Source organism: Stomoxys calcitrans, chromosome 5 (genome assembly GCF_963082655.1).
Source record: "Stomoxys calcitrans chromosome 5, idStoCalc2.1, whole genome shotgun sequence".
NCBI classification, from domain to species: domain Eukaryota; kingdom Metazoa; phylum Arthropoda; class Insecta; order Diptera; family Muscidae; genus Stomoxys; species Stomoxys calcitrans.
This window is the reverse complement of record NC_081556.1, coordinates 150,921,916-150,935,292: the sequence shown is the minus strand read 5'-3', so window position 1 is coordinate 150,935,292 and position 13,377 is coordinate 150,921,916. Positions and strand designations below refer to the sequence as shown.

The 13,377-nt window shown below is 33.3% G+C and overlaps 1 protein-coding gene across 10 annotated transcripts in view; it reads right to left on the bottom strand.

Annotated features, from left to right (window-relative positions):
- Positions 1-13,377, bottom strand: part of LOC106081450 (uncharacterized) — a 207,009-nt gene that overhangs the window by 147,608 nt on the left and 46,024 nt on the right. For all 10 annotated transcript variants that reach the window (XM_059369462.1, XM_059369468.1, XM_059369469.1 and 7 more), the window contains exon 3: positions 10,864-11,896. In XM_059369462.1, coding sequence (XP_059225445.1) covers positions 10,864-11,267 — 404 coding nt within the window. In that variant the 5' untranslated portion in view covers positions 11,268-11,896. The remainder of the gene's footprint in view (positions 1-10,863; positions 11,897-13,377) is intronic.

Sequence of the window (13,377 nt, the reverse complement as noted above, 5' to 3'; positions counted from 1 at the left end):
AAGAAACAGGGACAAACTTTTCACATATCAATGAGTGCAATCCGATTTAAGTCTAAGCTCAATGTTTTTATAACCGAGTCCGAACAGCGTGTCGAAGTGCGATACCTCTTTGGAGAGAAGTTTTACATGGCATAGTACCTCACAAATGTTGCCAGCATTAGGAGAGGAAAACCACCGCTGAAAAAATTTTCGGATGGTCTCGCTAGGATTCGAACCCAGGCGTTCAACGTCATAGACGAACATGCTAACCTCTGCGCTACGGTGGTCTCCGTACTAAATAAGTACCCTTGCACTAAATACGACTTAATCAATACATTTGTACTAATTTATCACTCTTGTATTCAATTACTACACTTGTACTATATTACAAATGCAAATTTGCACATGAACATTCCACTAAGGAAGAGGGACAAACGTTTTACATATCAATGAGTGTAGTCCCATTCAAATTGTAGCTTAATGATATAGGGCCTTCTTTTCTATTCAGCTTCCGAATGCCGTGCCGCTTAGCACCACCATTACAGAAGTTGTAACCTGAATACCTTACAAATGTCGCTGGCATTTCTAAGGGGATAACCACCGCTGAAAAACTTTCCCGATATTTACGCCTTGATTTGAACACATGGGATCGGCGTCCTATGTTGGCCTCTTCGCCACAGTGGCCTCCCTTTTAGTAAATTAGTACCCTTGTACTAAATTAGCTCCCTTGTACTATATTAATATCTCTGTACTAAATTAATATCCCTGAACTAAATTAATGTACTAAATGTACTAAAAAAGTTCGCTTGTACTAAATAAGTACACTTGTACTAAATTAGTACACTTGTACTAAATTAGTACACTTGTACTAAATTAGTACACTTGTACTAAATTAGTGCACTTGTACTAAATTAGTACACTTGTATTAAATTAGTACACTTGTACTAAGTTAGTACACTTGTACTCAACTTGTACCTTGTATTAAATTAGTATCATTGTACTAAATTGGTAGCCTGGTACTTAATAAGTACCCTGGTACTAAATTAATAATCAGGCACTAAATTGGTATCGTTGTATTGATTTTGTGCCCTTGTATTAAATTACCACACTTATACAAAATTAGTACACTTGTACTAAATTGGTACCCTTGTACTAAATTAGTGCCTTTTTATTAAATTAATACCCTTGTACTAGACTAATATCCTTGTATTAAATTAGTAATCTTATACTAAGGTAGTATGGATTAATATCCGCACCCTCTTTTCAACCTAACCTAACCTAGTACTCGATTCGTACCGTTGTACTAAAATAGAGTCCTTGTATTAAAATATATCCTGGTGCTTAATAAATAATAAAATAGAACCCTTGTACTAAATTAGTACCCTTGTATTATTTTGTGCAGTTGTACTAAATAAGTGTCCTTGCACTAAATTAATGCACTTGTACTTAATTAGTGCCTTGTGCTTAATTAGTACCATTGTACTAAATTAGTACCCTTGCGCTAAATTAGTGCCCTTGTACTAAATTAGTACCTTGTACACAATTAGTATCATTGCACTAACTTTGTACTCTTGTACTAAGTAAGTACTAATTTAGTACTCTTTTCGTACTCGATTCGTACCCTGCAAGTTCCGTAGTACTGCAATTGCACACTTGTACTACAATAGTACCCTTGTACTACAATAGTACCCTTGTACTAAAATAGTACCCTTGTACTAAAATAGCACCCTTGCACTAAAATAGTAACTTTGTACTTTAATAGTTCCTTTGTACTAGAATTGCCCTTTCGTACGAAAATAGTACTAAAATAGTATCCTTGCACAAAAGTACCTTGTACTAAACTAGTAGCCTTGTGCTAAAATAGTCCCTTGTATCAAAATAGTTCCCTTGTACTAATATGTACCCTTGTGCTAAAATAATATCCTTGTACTAAAATAGTACTTTTGTACTTAAATAGTATCCTTGTGCTAAAACAGTACTCTTACACTAAAAATGTTTCTTTGCATTCTTGTACTAAATTAGAACTTTTGTGCTAAAAAAGTATCTTTGTTCTAAATTAGTACCCTTGTCTTTAGCTACTCTAAGCGTTGCTTTTACTTGTTTGAGAATATATGGCGAAAAAATACTGTTGTATCACAATGGTTTGCAAAATTTTTTATAGTGAGTAGCTTCCACTACGTGCTATCTATTTTTCTTCTATCTTTGATCTCATCCCACTGTGCTCAAGTGCATGTTTGGCATTTGAATAGCAAAACTGAGATTTCAAACTTCTTTGATAGTTTCTAATTTTTGTCGTCATCGTCTGTTGTCTAAATTGTCCACCCAACCACCTGTCTGTCTGGCCCATTTGTCACTTTCATTGAATTTAAGAAATTCTCTTTGTATAATGAAAACAAACCGAAGGGAAAACAGTCTGAGATTAGTTGGGCGAATGTCGTCGTGTAAATAATCTGCATGAAAATAACAAAAAGCAATTGAAAACGAAATACTTTGTCAATAGTTTACTCTACAACCCCCTCCCAGCACTAAAACCAATCCTATTACAACGCCCATTCCACATTTAAGCACGTATCACCCATTTACGCTATTTACAGACGTGCAGAAAGAAAGTTTTACGATAAGAACAATGTAGTAGACAAGTGGATCGAAATGAGAATGACGACGAAGACGATGGTGATGAGCATTATTATAAGGCCTAATCTGTTTAGAAAAATTTGCATTTAATCTATTCTTGGCAAACGAAAATAGTTAAGATTTATAGCGGGAGAAGTTTGTAGACTTCAGTCAATTGTTATGTTAAACAAGAGCTTACTTGATTGATTTTACGGCCTAAACGATATTCTAGTTTATTTTTGCAGGGTTGCTGATAGAAACTTTGAGCAAATATTGTGCGTAGTAAATTTAATAAGCAGCATTATTCACAGTTTGCCTAATACTGGCACAGATTTGTTTCCCCAAATAGATTACATAAAAATTTTTAAAATAATCCAAAAAATTTTAAAATTTCCAATTTTGCATAAATTTATAAAACTAGTGACTAGCCTGGTTTAAAAAAACCAAACTATACTCACAAAAATTGTTAATTTTGAGGACCATGATTTGATTGCATTGTCGACCATCATGCCACAGTCCATAATATTTGATAGCATGTCATGTTGCAAAACCACCTTTAAGACATAATTGCATGGACTTGATTTTTCGTGGGAACTAGGAACTAGTATTTGGACAGACAAACAATACAACAGTCTATCAAAACCTCAGTACTTGAATATTACACAACTTCCTCTCTATGGGCTTTTGTTTGCGATTTTATTGATATTGACCAAATAATTACAGCCATCATTCATAATTTAAAGTATTTTGCAAAATTTCAACTATGTTAAAGGTGCTACATGCATCGGCATGGTCATGCAATATTTAGGTGTATGATTTGGGCTCTAATTTTGCATATAAAATAGTAATCGCACACGAAGTGATAGTAGGCAATTTTTTTCTTTATTCCATTCCAAGCGACAAAGATCTTTCAGCTAAAGTAAATAAGTACTTAAAAATATATTTGTAGTTTAAAATTACATTTGTGCTTAATAAAGTATCTCTGTACGGAAAAAAGTACCTATGTGCTTAAAGAAGTACACTTGTACTTAAAGAAGTTCTTTTATACTTAAAGAAGTACTTTTGTAATTAAAAAAGTTCCTTTGTACTAAGAAAAGTACATTAGCACTTAAAAAAGAATATTTGTAGTCAAGATGGTGCATTTGTATTTATAAAGAACACTTGCACTTAGAAACGTACTTTTGAAATTAAAACGATGCATTTGTACTTAAAAAGTACATTTGTACTAAGAAAAGAACATTTGTACTCAAAAAAATACATTTGTACTTAAAGAAGTATAATTGTATCTAAAAAATTACCTTATAACAATACAAAGTACCTTTGTACCAATTACGCACCTTTGTACTAAATAAGTACCCTTGTAAAAAATAAGTACCCTTGTAGTAAATAAGTACTCTTGTACTAAATAAGACCCTTGTACTAAACAAGTTCCCTTGTACTTAATAAATATTCTTGTACTGAATAAGCACCCTTGTAGTAAATAAGTACACTTGTACTAATTAAGTACCCTTTTACTAAATAAGAATCCCTGTACCAAATAAGTACACTTGTACTAAATAAGCACTCTTGGACTAAATAAGTATCCTTGTAAAAAATATGTACTATTGTACTGAATAAGTACCCTTGTACTAAATAAGTACTCTTGTACTTAATAAGTACCAATGTACTAAAAAAGTATCCTTGTACTATGTAAGTCCTTGTACTAAATAAGTCAATTGTACTAAATAACTACCCTTGTACTAAATAAGTCCCTTGTACTAAATAACTCCCATGTACTAAATAGCTGTAAATACTTCATAAATCTCCTGTATTAAATAAGTACCCTTGTACTAAGTAAGTCCCTTGTACTAAATAAGTCCCTGGTACTTAATAAGTACCCTTGTTATAAATAAGAACTCTTCTCCTTAATAAGTACCCTTGTCCTAAATAATTACCCTTGTACTAAATAAGTACCTAAGTACCATGTATTTGTACTTAATTAGTGCCTTGTGCTTAATTAGCACAATTGTACTAAATTAGTACCTTGTACTTAATTATTTGTACTTAAAGAAGTACAATTGCATCTAAAAAATTACCTTTGTACAATACAAAGTACCTTTATACCAATTAAGTACCCTTGTGCTAAATAAGTCCCCTTGCACTAAAAAAGTACCCTTGCACTAAATAAGTACACTTGCACTAAATATGTACTCTTTGTACTTAATAAGTACCCTTGTATCAAATAAGTACCCTTTTGCTAAATAAGCACCCTTGTACTAAATAAGTACCCTTGTACTAAATAAGTACCATTGAAGTAAATATGTACCCTTGTACTAAATGAGACCCTTGTACTAAAAAAGTTCGCTTGTACTTAATAAATATTCTTGTACTGAATAAGCGCACTTGTAGTAAATAAGTACACTTGTACTAAATAAGAACCTTTGTACTAAATAAGAATCCCCGTACCAAATAAGTACACTTGCACTAAATAAGTACACTTGTACTAAATATGTACATTGTACAAAATGAGTACTATTGTACTGAATAAAAACCCTTGTACTAAATAAGTACTCTTGTACTTAATAAGTACCAATGTACTAAAAAAGTATCCTTGTACTATGTAAGTCCCTGGTACTAAATAAGTCAATTGTACTAAATAACTACTCTTGTACTAAGAGAGTTCCTTGTACCAAAAAACTCCCTTGTACTAAAAAGCTCTAATTACTAAACAAATTCCTTGTACTAAATAAGTATCCTTGTACTAAGTAAGTACCATTGAAGTAAATATGTACCCTTGTACTAAATAACAACTCTTGTCCTAAATAAGTACCCTTTTCCTAAATAAGTACCCTTTTCCTAAATAAGTACCCTTGTACTAAATAAGTACCCTTGTACTATATAAGTACACTTGTACTAAGTAAGTACCCTTGTGCTACATAAGAACCCTTGTACTAAATAAGTACTCTTGTATATAAATAAGTACCCTTGCACTAAATAAGTACCCTTGTATTAAGTTTATCCCTTTTACTAAATAAATACCCTTGTACTAAATAAGTACTCTTGTACTAAATAAGTACCCTTCTACTAAATAAGTATCCTTGTACTAAATAAGTACCCTTGTACTAAATTAGTACCCTTGTACTAAATAAGAACCCTTGTTCTAAATAAGCACCCTTGTACTAAATTAGCACCCTTTCCCTTATTTAGTACTATTGTACTGATTTAGTACCTTTGTACTAAATTTGAATCCTTGTATTAAACTAGTACCCTTATATTAAATTTGATTGTTTGAATTAAATTTGACCTTGTACCAAAGCAGTGGAGGCCCCCGTAGCGCAGAGGTTAGCATGTCCGCCTATGACGCTGAACGCCTGGGTTCGAATCCTGGCGAGACCATCAGAAAAAAATTTTCAACGGTGGTTTTCCCCTCCTTATGCTGGCAACATTTGTGAGGTACTATGCCATGTTATAAAAAAGAGGCCCCTTATCATTGAGCTTAAAACTTGAATCGGACTGCACTCATTGATATGTGAGAAGTTTGCCCCTGTTCCTTAGTGGAATGTTCATGGGCAAAATTTGTATTTGTATTTGTACTAAAGCAGTACACTTCTGCTTAAACAGTGCACTGTTTAGTACAAATGTAATTTATATCCTTGTTAAGCAGCCATTCAGCTGGAAAAGTTGCATAATTTTAAATTTGCTTTTGACATATATTTGAAAAATTAGGTTTCTCTTTAGTACAAGAGTACGACATTCAGTATTAGGATATTATTTTCAGCGTAAGGAACTAAATTAGTAGTTCCTTACGCTGAAAATAATACTCTTATACTAAATGTCGTACTCTTGTACTAAAGAGAAACCTAATTCTTCAAATATACATCAATAGTAAATATTAAGTTATACAACAATTCCAGCTGAAACTTAATTCAACCACCCAACGCGTATATATCAACAATTTCTCTGAATTAAGATTAAGTAATAAACATAGTGAATGGTATGAGTTTTATTCAAGCAATATAAACATTCATTATCAAGTGCATAGGCATTCTGATGCCTGATGGAATGAGGATGGATGGATCTAATCTTATCGGAAGTGGTGATGAATCTGCCTTCAAAACCAAAAGGGGGAAAAGTCATAACTTTCGTTGCCATATATTGCAAGCAAAAGGAGGCCAACTTTGTGGCTAATATATTCAGAGTAATTGAAATATAAAACCAAATTAAGATATTGTAACCTATATTCATATACACATAAAGTTCATTATCTGGCCCCTAAGGCTGTAATTAATCGCATTTTTTTTATAATTAAGGTTGTACGATATTTGCAGATTTCTCAAACGATTGCTGCTGCAAGTCATGCATATAACAGAGCGATTTTATGCAAATAAAAGATTTCTTGCATTTGTCGTCCAAATTCCATTTTTTTTTGCCAGCAGTTATTTTGCATTGCAAAAACTGACATTAATTTTTATGCATTTGTCAATTATGATTGACAAACATTAAAATTCTCTTGTCACATTTATAGGATAAAAAACAATCAGCTAAACAATTTCGCTTTGCAGAGTAATGGGAAAAACTGAGGCAGATGTCATGAGTGTATGCTGAAAGGAAAACTTCGTCATCATGGTATTCATCCATTCGTCCGTCTGTCTGTTCGTTAGTTCTCTTCATCATTGTCATGTGACAACTTTTGCAATGTCGGTTTGTTTTTTTTTTTTTGGCGCTGCATGACCCAACCTACCATTGTAGCCGGGTGACGCAGCTGGTGACGACTGACGGTGATACACTGGGGGTCCCTCCAATCTACCATTAAGTTATTGTATTGTAATTTTTCTGGCTGATGTGTGTTAGTTTGCTTTTATTGTTGTTGTTGTTTAAATTTAGTTGCGGCCTTTTTGTAGTGAATTGTTGTTGGTTTTGTTTGATGTTACAATTATTTTTTCGAGTTAGACTTAATTTTTTTTTTCCAAATTTTACGTCGGTTTCTAGTCAAGCTTAAATAAAATGCCAACCATCTGACAGACAGAAATTGTGAAACAAGCTAAGGTTGGGCCTAGCATAACATTACATAGGCGGATACATGCATATTTATGTGGAGTTTCGCAGAGATATGTGAGTGTTTTCTAAATTACCCCAAATTTGAAGGTGTCAGTCGAAGCGGATGATTAGAAGTTTGATCTATTGCAGTGCGGGAGAGGGCTTAAACTTAAAATGACACAAGAGTACTAATGTAGTACAAGGGTACTTATTTAGTACAAGGGTACTAATATAGTACAAGGGTACTTTTTTTAGTACAAAGGTAATATTTTATTACAAGGGTAATATTTTATTACAAGGGTAATATTTTAGTACAAGGGTATTATTTCAGTACAAGGGTACTATTATAGTACAAGGGTATTACTTTAGTACAAAAGTACTATTTTAGTACAAAAGTACTATTTTAGTACAAAAGTACTATTTTAGTACAAAGATGCTATTTTAGTACTAGGGAACTATTTTAGTGCGAGAGAATAATTTTTGTACTAGCGTACTACATAAGTACAAGGGTACTAGTTTAGTACAAGTGTACTACTTTAGAAAAAGGGTGCAATTTTAGTGCAAGCTTACTATTTTAATACTAGGGTACTATTTTAGTACTAGTACAAGGGTACTATTTCAGTAAAATGGTACTATTTTAGAACAAGGATACTGCTTTAGTACAATAGTACTATTTTAGTACAAGAGTACTATTTTTGTACAAGAGTATTATTTTAGTACAAGAGTACTATTTTAGTACAAGAGTCTTATTTAGGTACAAGAGTACTATTTTAGTACAAGGGTACTATTTTAGTACAAGAGAACTATTTTAGTACAAGGATAATATTTTAATAAAAGTATAATATTTTAGTACAAGGGTATTATTTTAGTACAAGGGTATTATTTTAGTACAAGGGTATTATTTTAGTACAAGAGTACTGTTTTAGTACAGGAGTACTATTTTAGCACACGGATACTATTATAGTACAAGGGTACTATTTCAGTACAAAAGTACTATTTAAGTACAAAAGTACTATTTTAGAGCGAAAGTACTATTTTAGTACGAAAGTTCTATTTTAGTACAAGGGCACTATTTTCGTGCTAGGGTATAATTTTTACACTAGAGTACTGTGTAAGTACAAGAGTACTATTTTAATACAATGGTACTATTTTAGTATAAGGGTTCTATTTTAGTACAAGGGTACTATTTTAGTACAAGGGTACTATTTTAGTACAAGGGTACTATTTTATTGCAAGGGTACAATTTTAAAACAAGGGTACTATTGTATTTTAGGGTACTAGGGTACTGTTTAAGTACAAGAGTACTATTTTAATACAAGGGTACTATTTTAGTATAAGGGTTCTATTTTAGTACAAGGGTACTATTTTAGTACAAGGGTACTATTTTAGCACAAGGGTACTATTTTAGTACAAGAGTACTATTTTAGTACAAGGGTACCCTTTTAGTACAAATGTACTATTTTAGTCCAAAAATATTATTTTAATACGAAAGTACTATTTTAGTGCAATGGTACAATTTTAGTACAAGGACACTAGTTAAGTACAAAGGTACCATTTTAGTACAAAGGTACTATTTTAGTACAAGAGTACTATTTTAGTACAAGGGTACCCTTTTAGTACAAATGTACTATTTTAGTCCAAAAATACTATTTTAGTACGAAAGTACTATTTTAGTACAAGGGCACTGTTCTAGTGCAAGGGTATAATATTTGTACTAGGGTACTATATAAGTAAAATAGTACTATTTTAATACAAGGGTACTATTTTAGAACAAGGGTACTGTTTTATTGCAAGGGTACAATTTTAGAACAAGTGTACTATTTTAGTACAAAGGTACTATTTTAGTACAAGTGTACTATTTTAGTACAAGGTTACTAATTTAGTCAAAAGCATACTATTTTAGTACAAGGGCACTATTTTAGTACAAGGGTGCTATTTTAGTACAAGGGTGCTATTTTAGTACAAAAGTACTATTTTAGTACAAAAGTACCCTTTTAGTACAATTGTACTATTTTAGTCCAAAAATACTATTTTAGTAAGAAAATTTTAGTACAAGGGTATTATATTAGTACAATAGTACTATTTTAGTACAGAGTAGTATTTTAGTACAAGAGTACTGGACCGAATTTAATGAAATTTAGCACACGTGCTAGGATGTTAAATAAAACACCTCACGCTCAATGTTATAAAGATCGAACCAAAATTGTGGCGACTACAGCTTTAATAGGTCATTTCGGATGGAAGATATACATGGACGTCAAACAAAACATATCGTGCAAAATTGTGTAAAGATCGGACCAAAACGTCAAATAAAAAATCCCGTATTAAATTTTGTAAGGATTGGGGCTACTACCGCCTTCAAAGGCCATATGGGATGAAAGATATATATGGGAGCTACATCTAAATCTGAACCGATTGTTGTGAAACTTACACACGTATTGGGACGTCAAAAAAAGGACTTGGTGTCAAATTTGGGAAAGATCAGACACAAATTGTGTCTTCTCTAGCTTTAAAAGGCATATCGGATGGAAGATATATATGGGAGCGATATCTAAATCTGAACCGATTTTTATGAAATTTTACTTAAATATTGAGACGTCAGATAAAACACTTCATGCCCAAATTTGTAAAGATCAGATCAAAATTGTGGCTTCTACAGCTGTGAATTGGCATATCGGTTGAAAGATATATATGAAAGATATATCTTTATCTGAACCGATTTTTTTCAAAATCAACAGCGTTCGTCCAAAAAAGTGACTTGAGCAATATTTTCTGAAAATCTAACAACTACCAGCTGCACCTTGATTACAAGAATACATGGACAGACAGACAGACGGACAAAGCTAAATCTAATCAGGATAGGATTCTAAGCCGTTCAGTATACTTTTCGATGGGTCTAGCTCTTCTCCTTCTTAGTGTAGCAAATAAATGCACAATTTTATAATACCCTGTACCACAGTGGTGGTGGTGTAGGGTATAAGAATACTGACAGATAAAGTGAGGAGCATGATCAGAAATTTGACTGAAGTGGTATGACCAACATTTTGCTAGAAACTGGTAGAAGGAAAACTGAGACTATCTTCAAACAAATGTATTACTGAGGCTGCAGCCTCATTCAGGGGTATCGAGTTGCCTATACCTTGTGCTGCTATACCTTGTTCTCAATCTGTTTTCTTTAAATTTAATCTTCCAATCCTGAATTTTCCAAAAACAAAATTCAAATCTAAGTTTATGAATGTCAAAGACACAACTTACCCCAATCTATTTCTCAGCGTGGTGAAATGATCCCGTTCACGTTCCAAGGCCAACAAAATCCTTTGACACTGTTGTATCCTTTTGTGTAACTGCATATCGCAGTTATCGAGCAGAACCCCAGCTATGCCGCTATCAAAACTGCAATCCAGCAAAGTGGGGCTACAACTGCTGCTCTTGCCACTATCCGAATTTTGGGAGGTGTCTTGAAGATCCTTTACCCCTGTAGAGCTTTGCGAGGCACTAGGGGCGCTGTTGCTATTCTTTGCGGATAAACTATCCTTGGGGCCTTGCTCCGAGGAGGCTATTAGATTTGTCACAATCAAAGATGGTAGGGTGGTGGGTGTAATCAAGGTTTTTGGGTTTGAGGGAGATTCTGTTAGATTTTCTAGATTTTTCACAGACATTTTATTCTTTTTTTTTTTTTTGTAGAAATTCTCACTTCCTTAGCACTCTTTTGGGTTTTGTTGTTTTCGAGACAATCACTTAATTAGTTGTTGGTGGTGGTTCTCCATTCCAACTCTTGATCACTTGGGGGGTGTGGGGGGGTGGGGGAGATATATTCTTATCACTTCATCATGGTGCCGCTTAGTTTCATTTAATTGCCCGCGAACTTCTCTAGGCACTGCCTTTCTTGATTTTGGCGTGGTTTTGGTTGTATTTTTTTGTTAACGTCTTTTTTTTTTCTCGGGACCGCTTTGAATTCGCTCGCTTTGTTTATTGTCTCTTGGCTGAGATAATATTAAATTTCGTGTTGGCTAATTATTTAACACAAAAATGCTTTATTCCATTCGGTTTTGTTTTGTTATTTATTTTCAGCCATTTATTTGTCTAGAATTTTATCTCAATGATTTTTTTCCACCGTTTTTTGTTTTTTTCTCTTTTTTTGCTTTTCACTTCACAAAATGATGACGCCTCAGAGGGCTATGTTATAACCGTTTTTTCTTCTTTCTAACTCGCAGTTTTTCAAAAGCGAAATATGAATGACCGGCATTTGGCTATCAGTTATCCAGAGTACGCCACCATCACAATACGACTGAAATAAAAAAGCAGAAAAAACTTGAAATTATGAAGGGTTTTTTTCTGCTTTAATTTTTTTTTAAATGTTGTGTTTAGCAGCACATTGTTTAAATTGTTTTTTGTTTTTATTAAAATAAAACTTAAAGCAAAAAAAAATAAACAAAAGTCACGTTTCGAATTTTTTGCTCTGGAATTGTTTTTGAATTTCTTAGCGATTACGAGCACCACGTACCAATCACCACAAACTTTTTACTGCAACTGACACTGGAAATACATGTCGCCTAATCAAGGGCCATGGGCCCTACATCTTTGAAATGCATGAATGAATTTTGGAGAAAAAAATGTTCTAAAATCACTACCTTGATTTTATTAGCCTCCATTAGGGAATTCTCCATAAATTACCTAGGGGTGCGTAGCATGTATGTGAGTGTCGTGCTCGCTTCTTTTAGTTTTCCCCAAGTTTAGTCTTCCCCTTCCCTATTCGCTTGCATATCAATATAAAAATTATTAAAGGGCATTTTAAACCCGCACATCTGCAGTTTTACTTTGGAAATAGTCTTAGTTTTAGTTTTTAAATTCTCTAAATATGTGTTCAACATTAAGGGGCGAGGTCGCTTCTGGCAATTTTTATGTTGGAGTTTCAAAATAAATGTGTGTTTAATTACCTCCTAAGTAATGCTAAAGAAAAGTGGTCGGTATGTTAGGTTTATGAGAACATACGGCAGAATAACAACAGAAATGAAATTTTATGCTAAAATATGATTAAATAAAAAATATCGCAAGTTTCCAAAAAAAAAAAAAAAAAAAAAAAATTAAAAAAAAAACAAAATATTACCAATTTTTTTTTGCACAATTTTGCAAAAAATAACATTTTTGAAAAAATCTTATATATAAAATTCAATTTGTGTTTGTTTTTCCGTTTGTTTGTTTGTTCCCTATAGACTCAAAAACGGCTGTACCGATTACCTTGAAATTTTCACAAATTGTGTAGGTTGGTCTGGAAGGAAACATAGGCTACATAATTTTTTGATATCGGGAGGGGGGCGGACCCTCCCCCTTACCCCAAAAGTACTATCCAAAAATAAAAGTGGACCGATCGGGTCCCATATTGTCAAATGCAAAGTATTCAGGAGTAGAGTACGAATTTCATATTAAAAATTGAGTCCAAATAACTGGGGTGGCGCCCCAACCCCAAAAGAATGGGAGTATACTAATCTAGTCATTCCGTTTGTAACACCTTGAACACCTTATTGGTCTAAGACCTCATAAAGTATATATATTCTTGATCCTCTTGACATTCTGAGCGGATCTAGCCATGTCCGTGAGACCGTCCGTCTGCCGAAATCACGATAGAGGTCGAACGCTTAAAGCTAGCCGCTTGAAAATTTTCACACATACTTAATATCGATGTGGGTCGTTGGGAATTGCTAATTGATAATATCGGTTCAGATTTGGATATAGCCCCCAAATAAACCGATCTCACGATATGATTTCTTG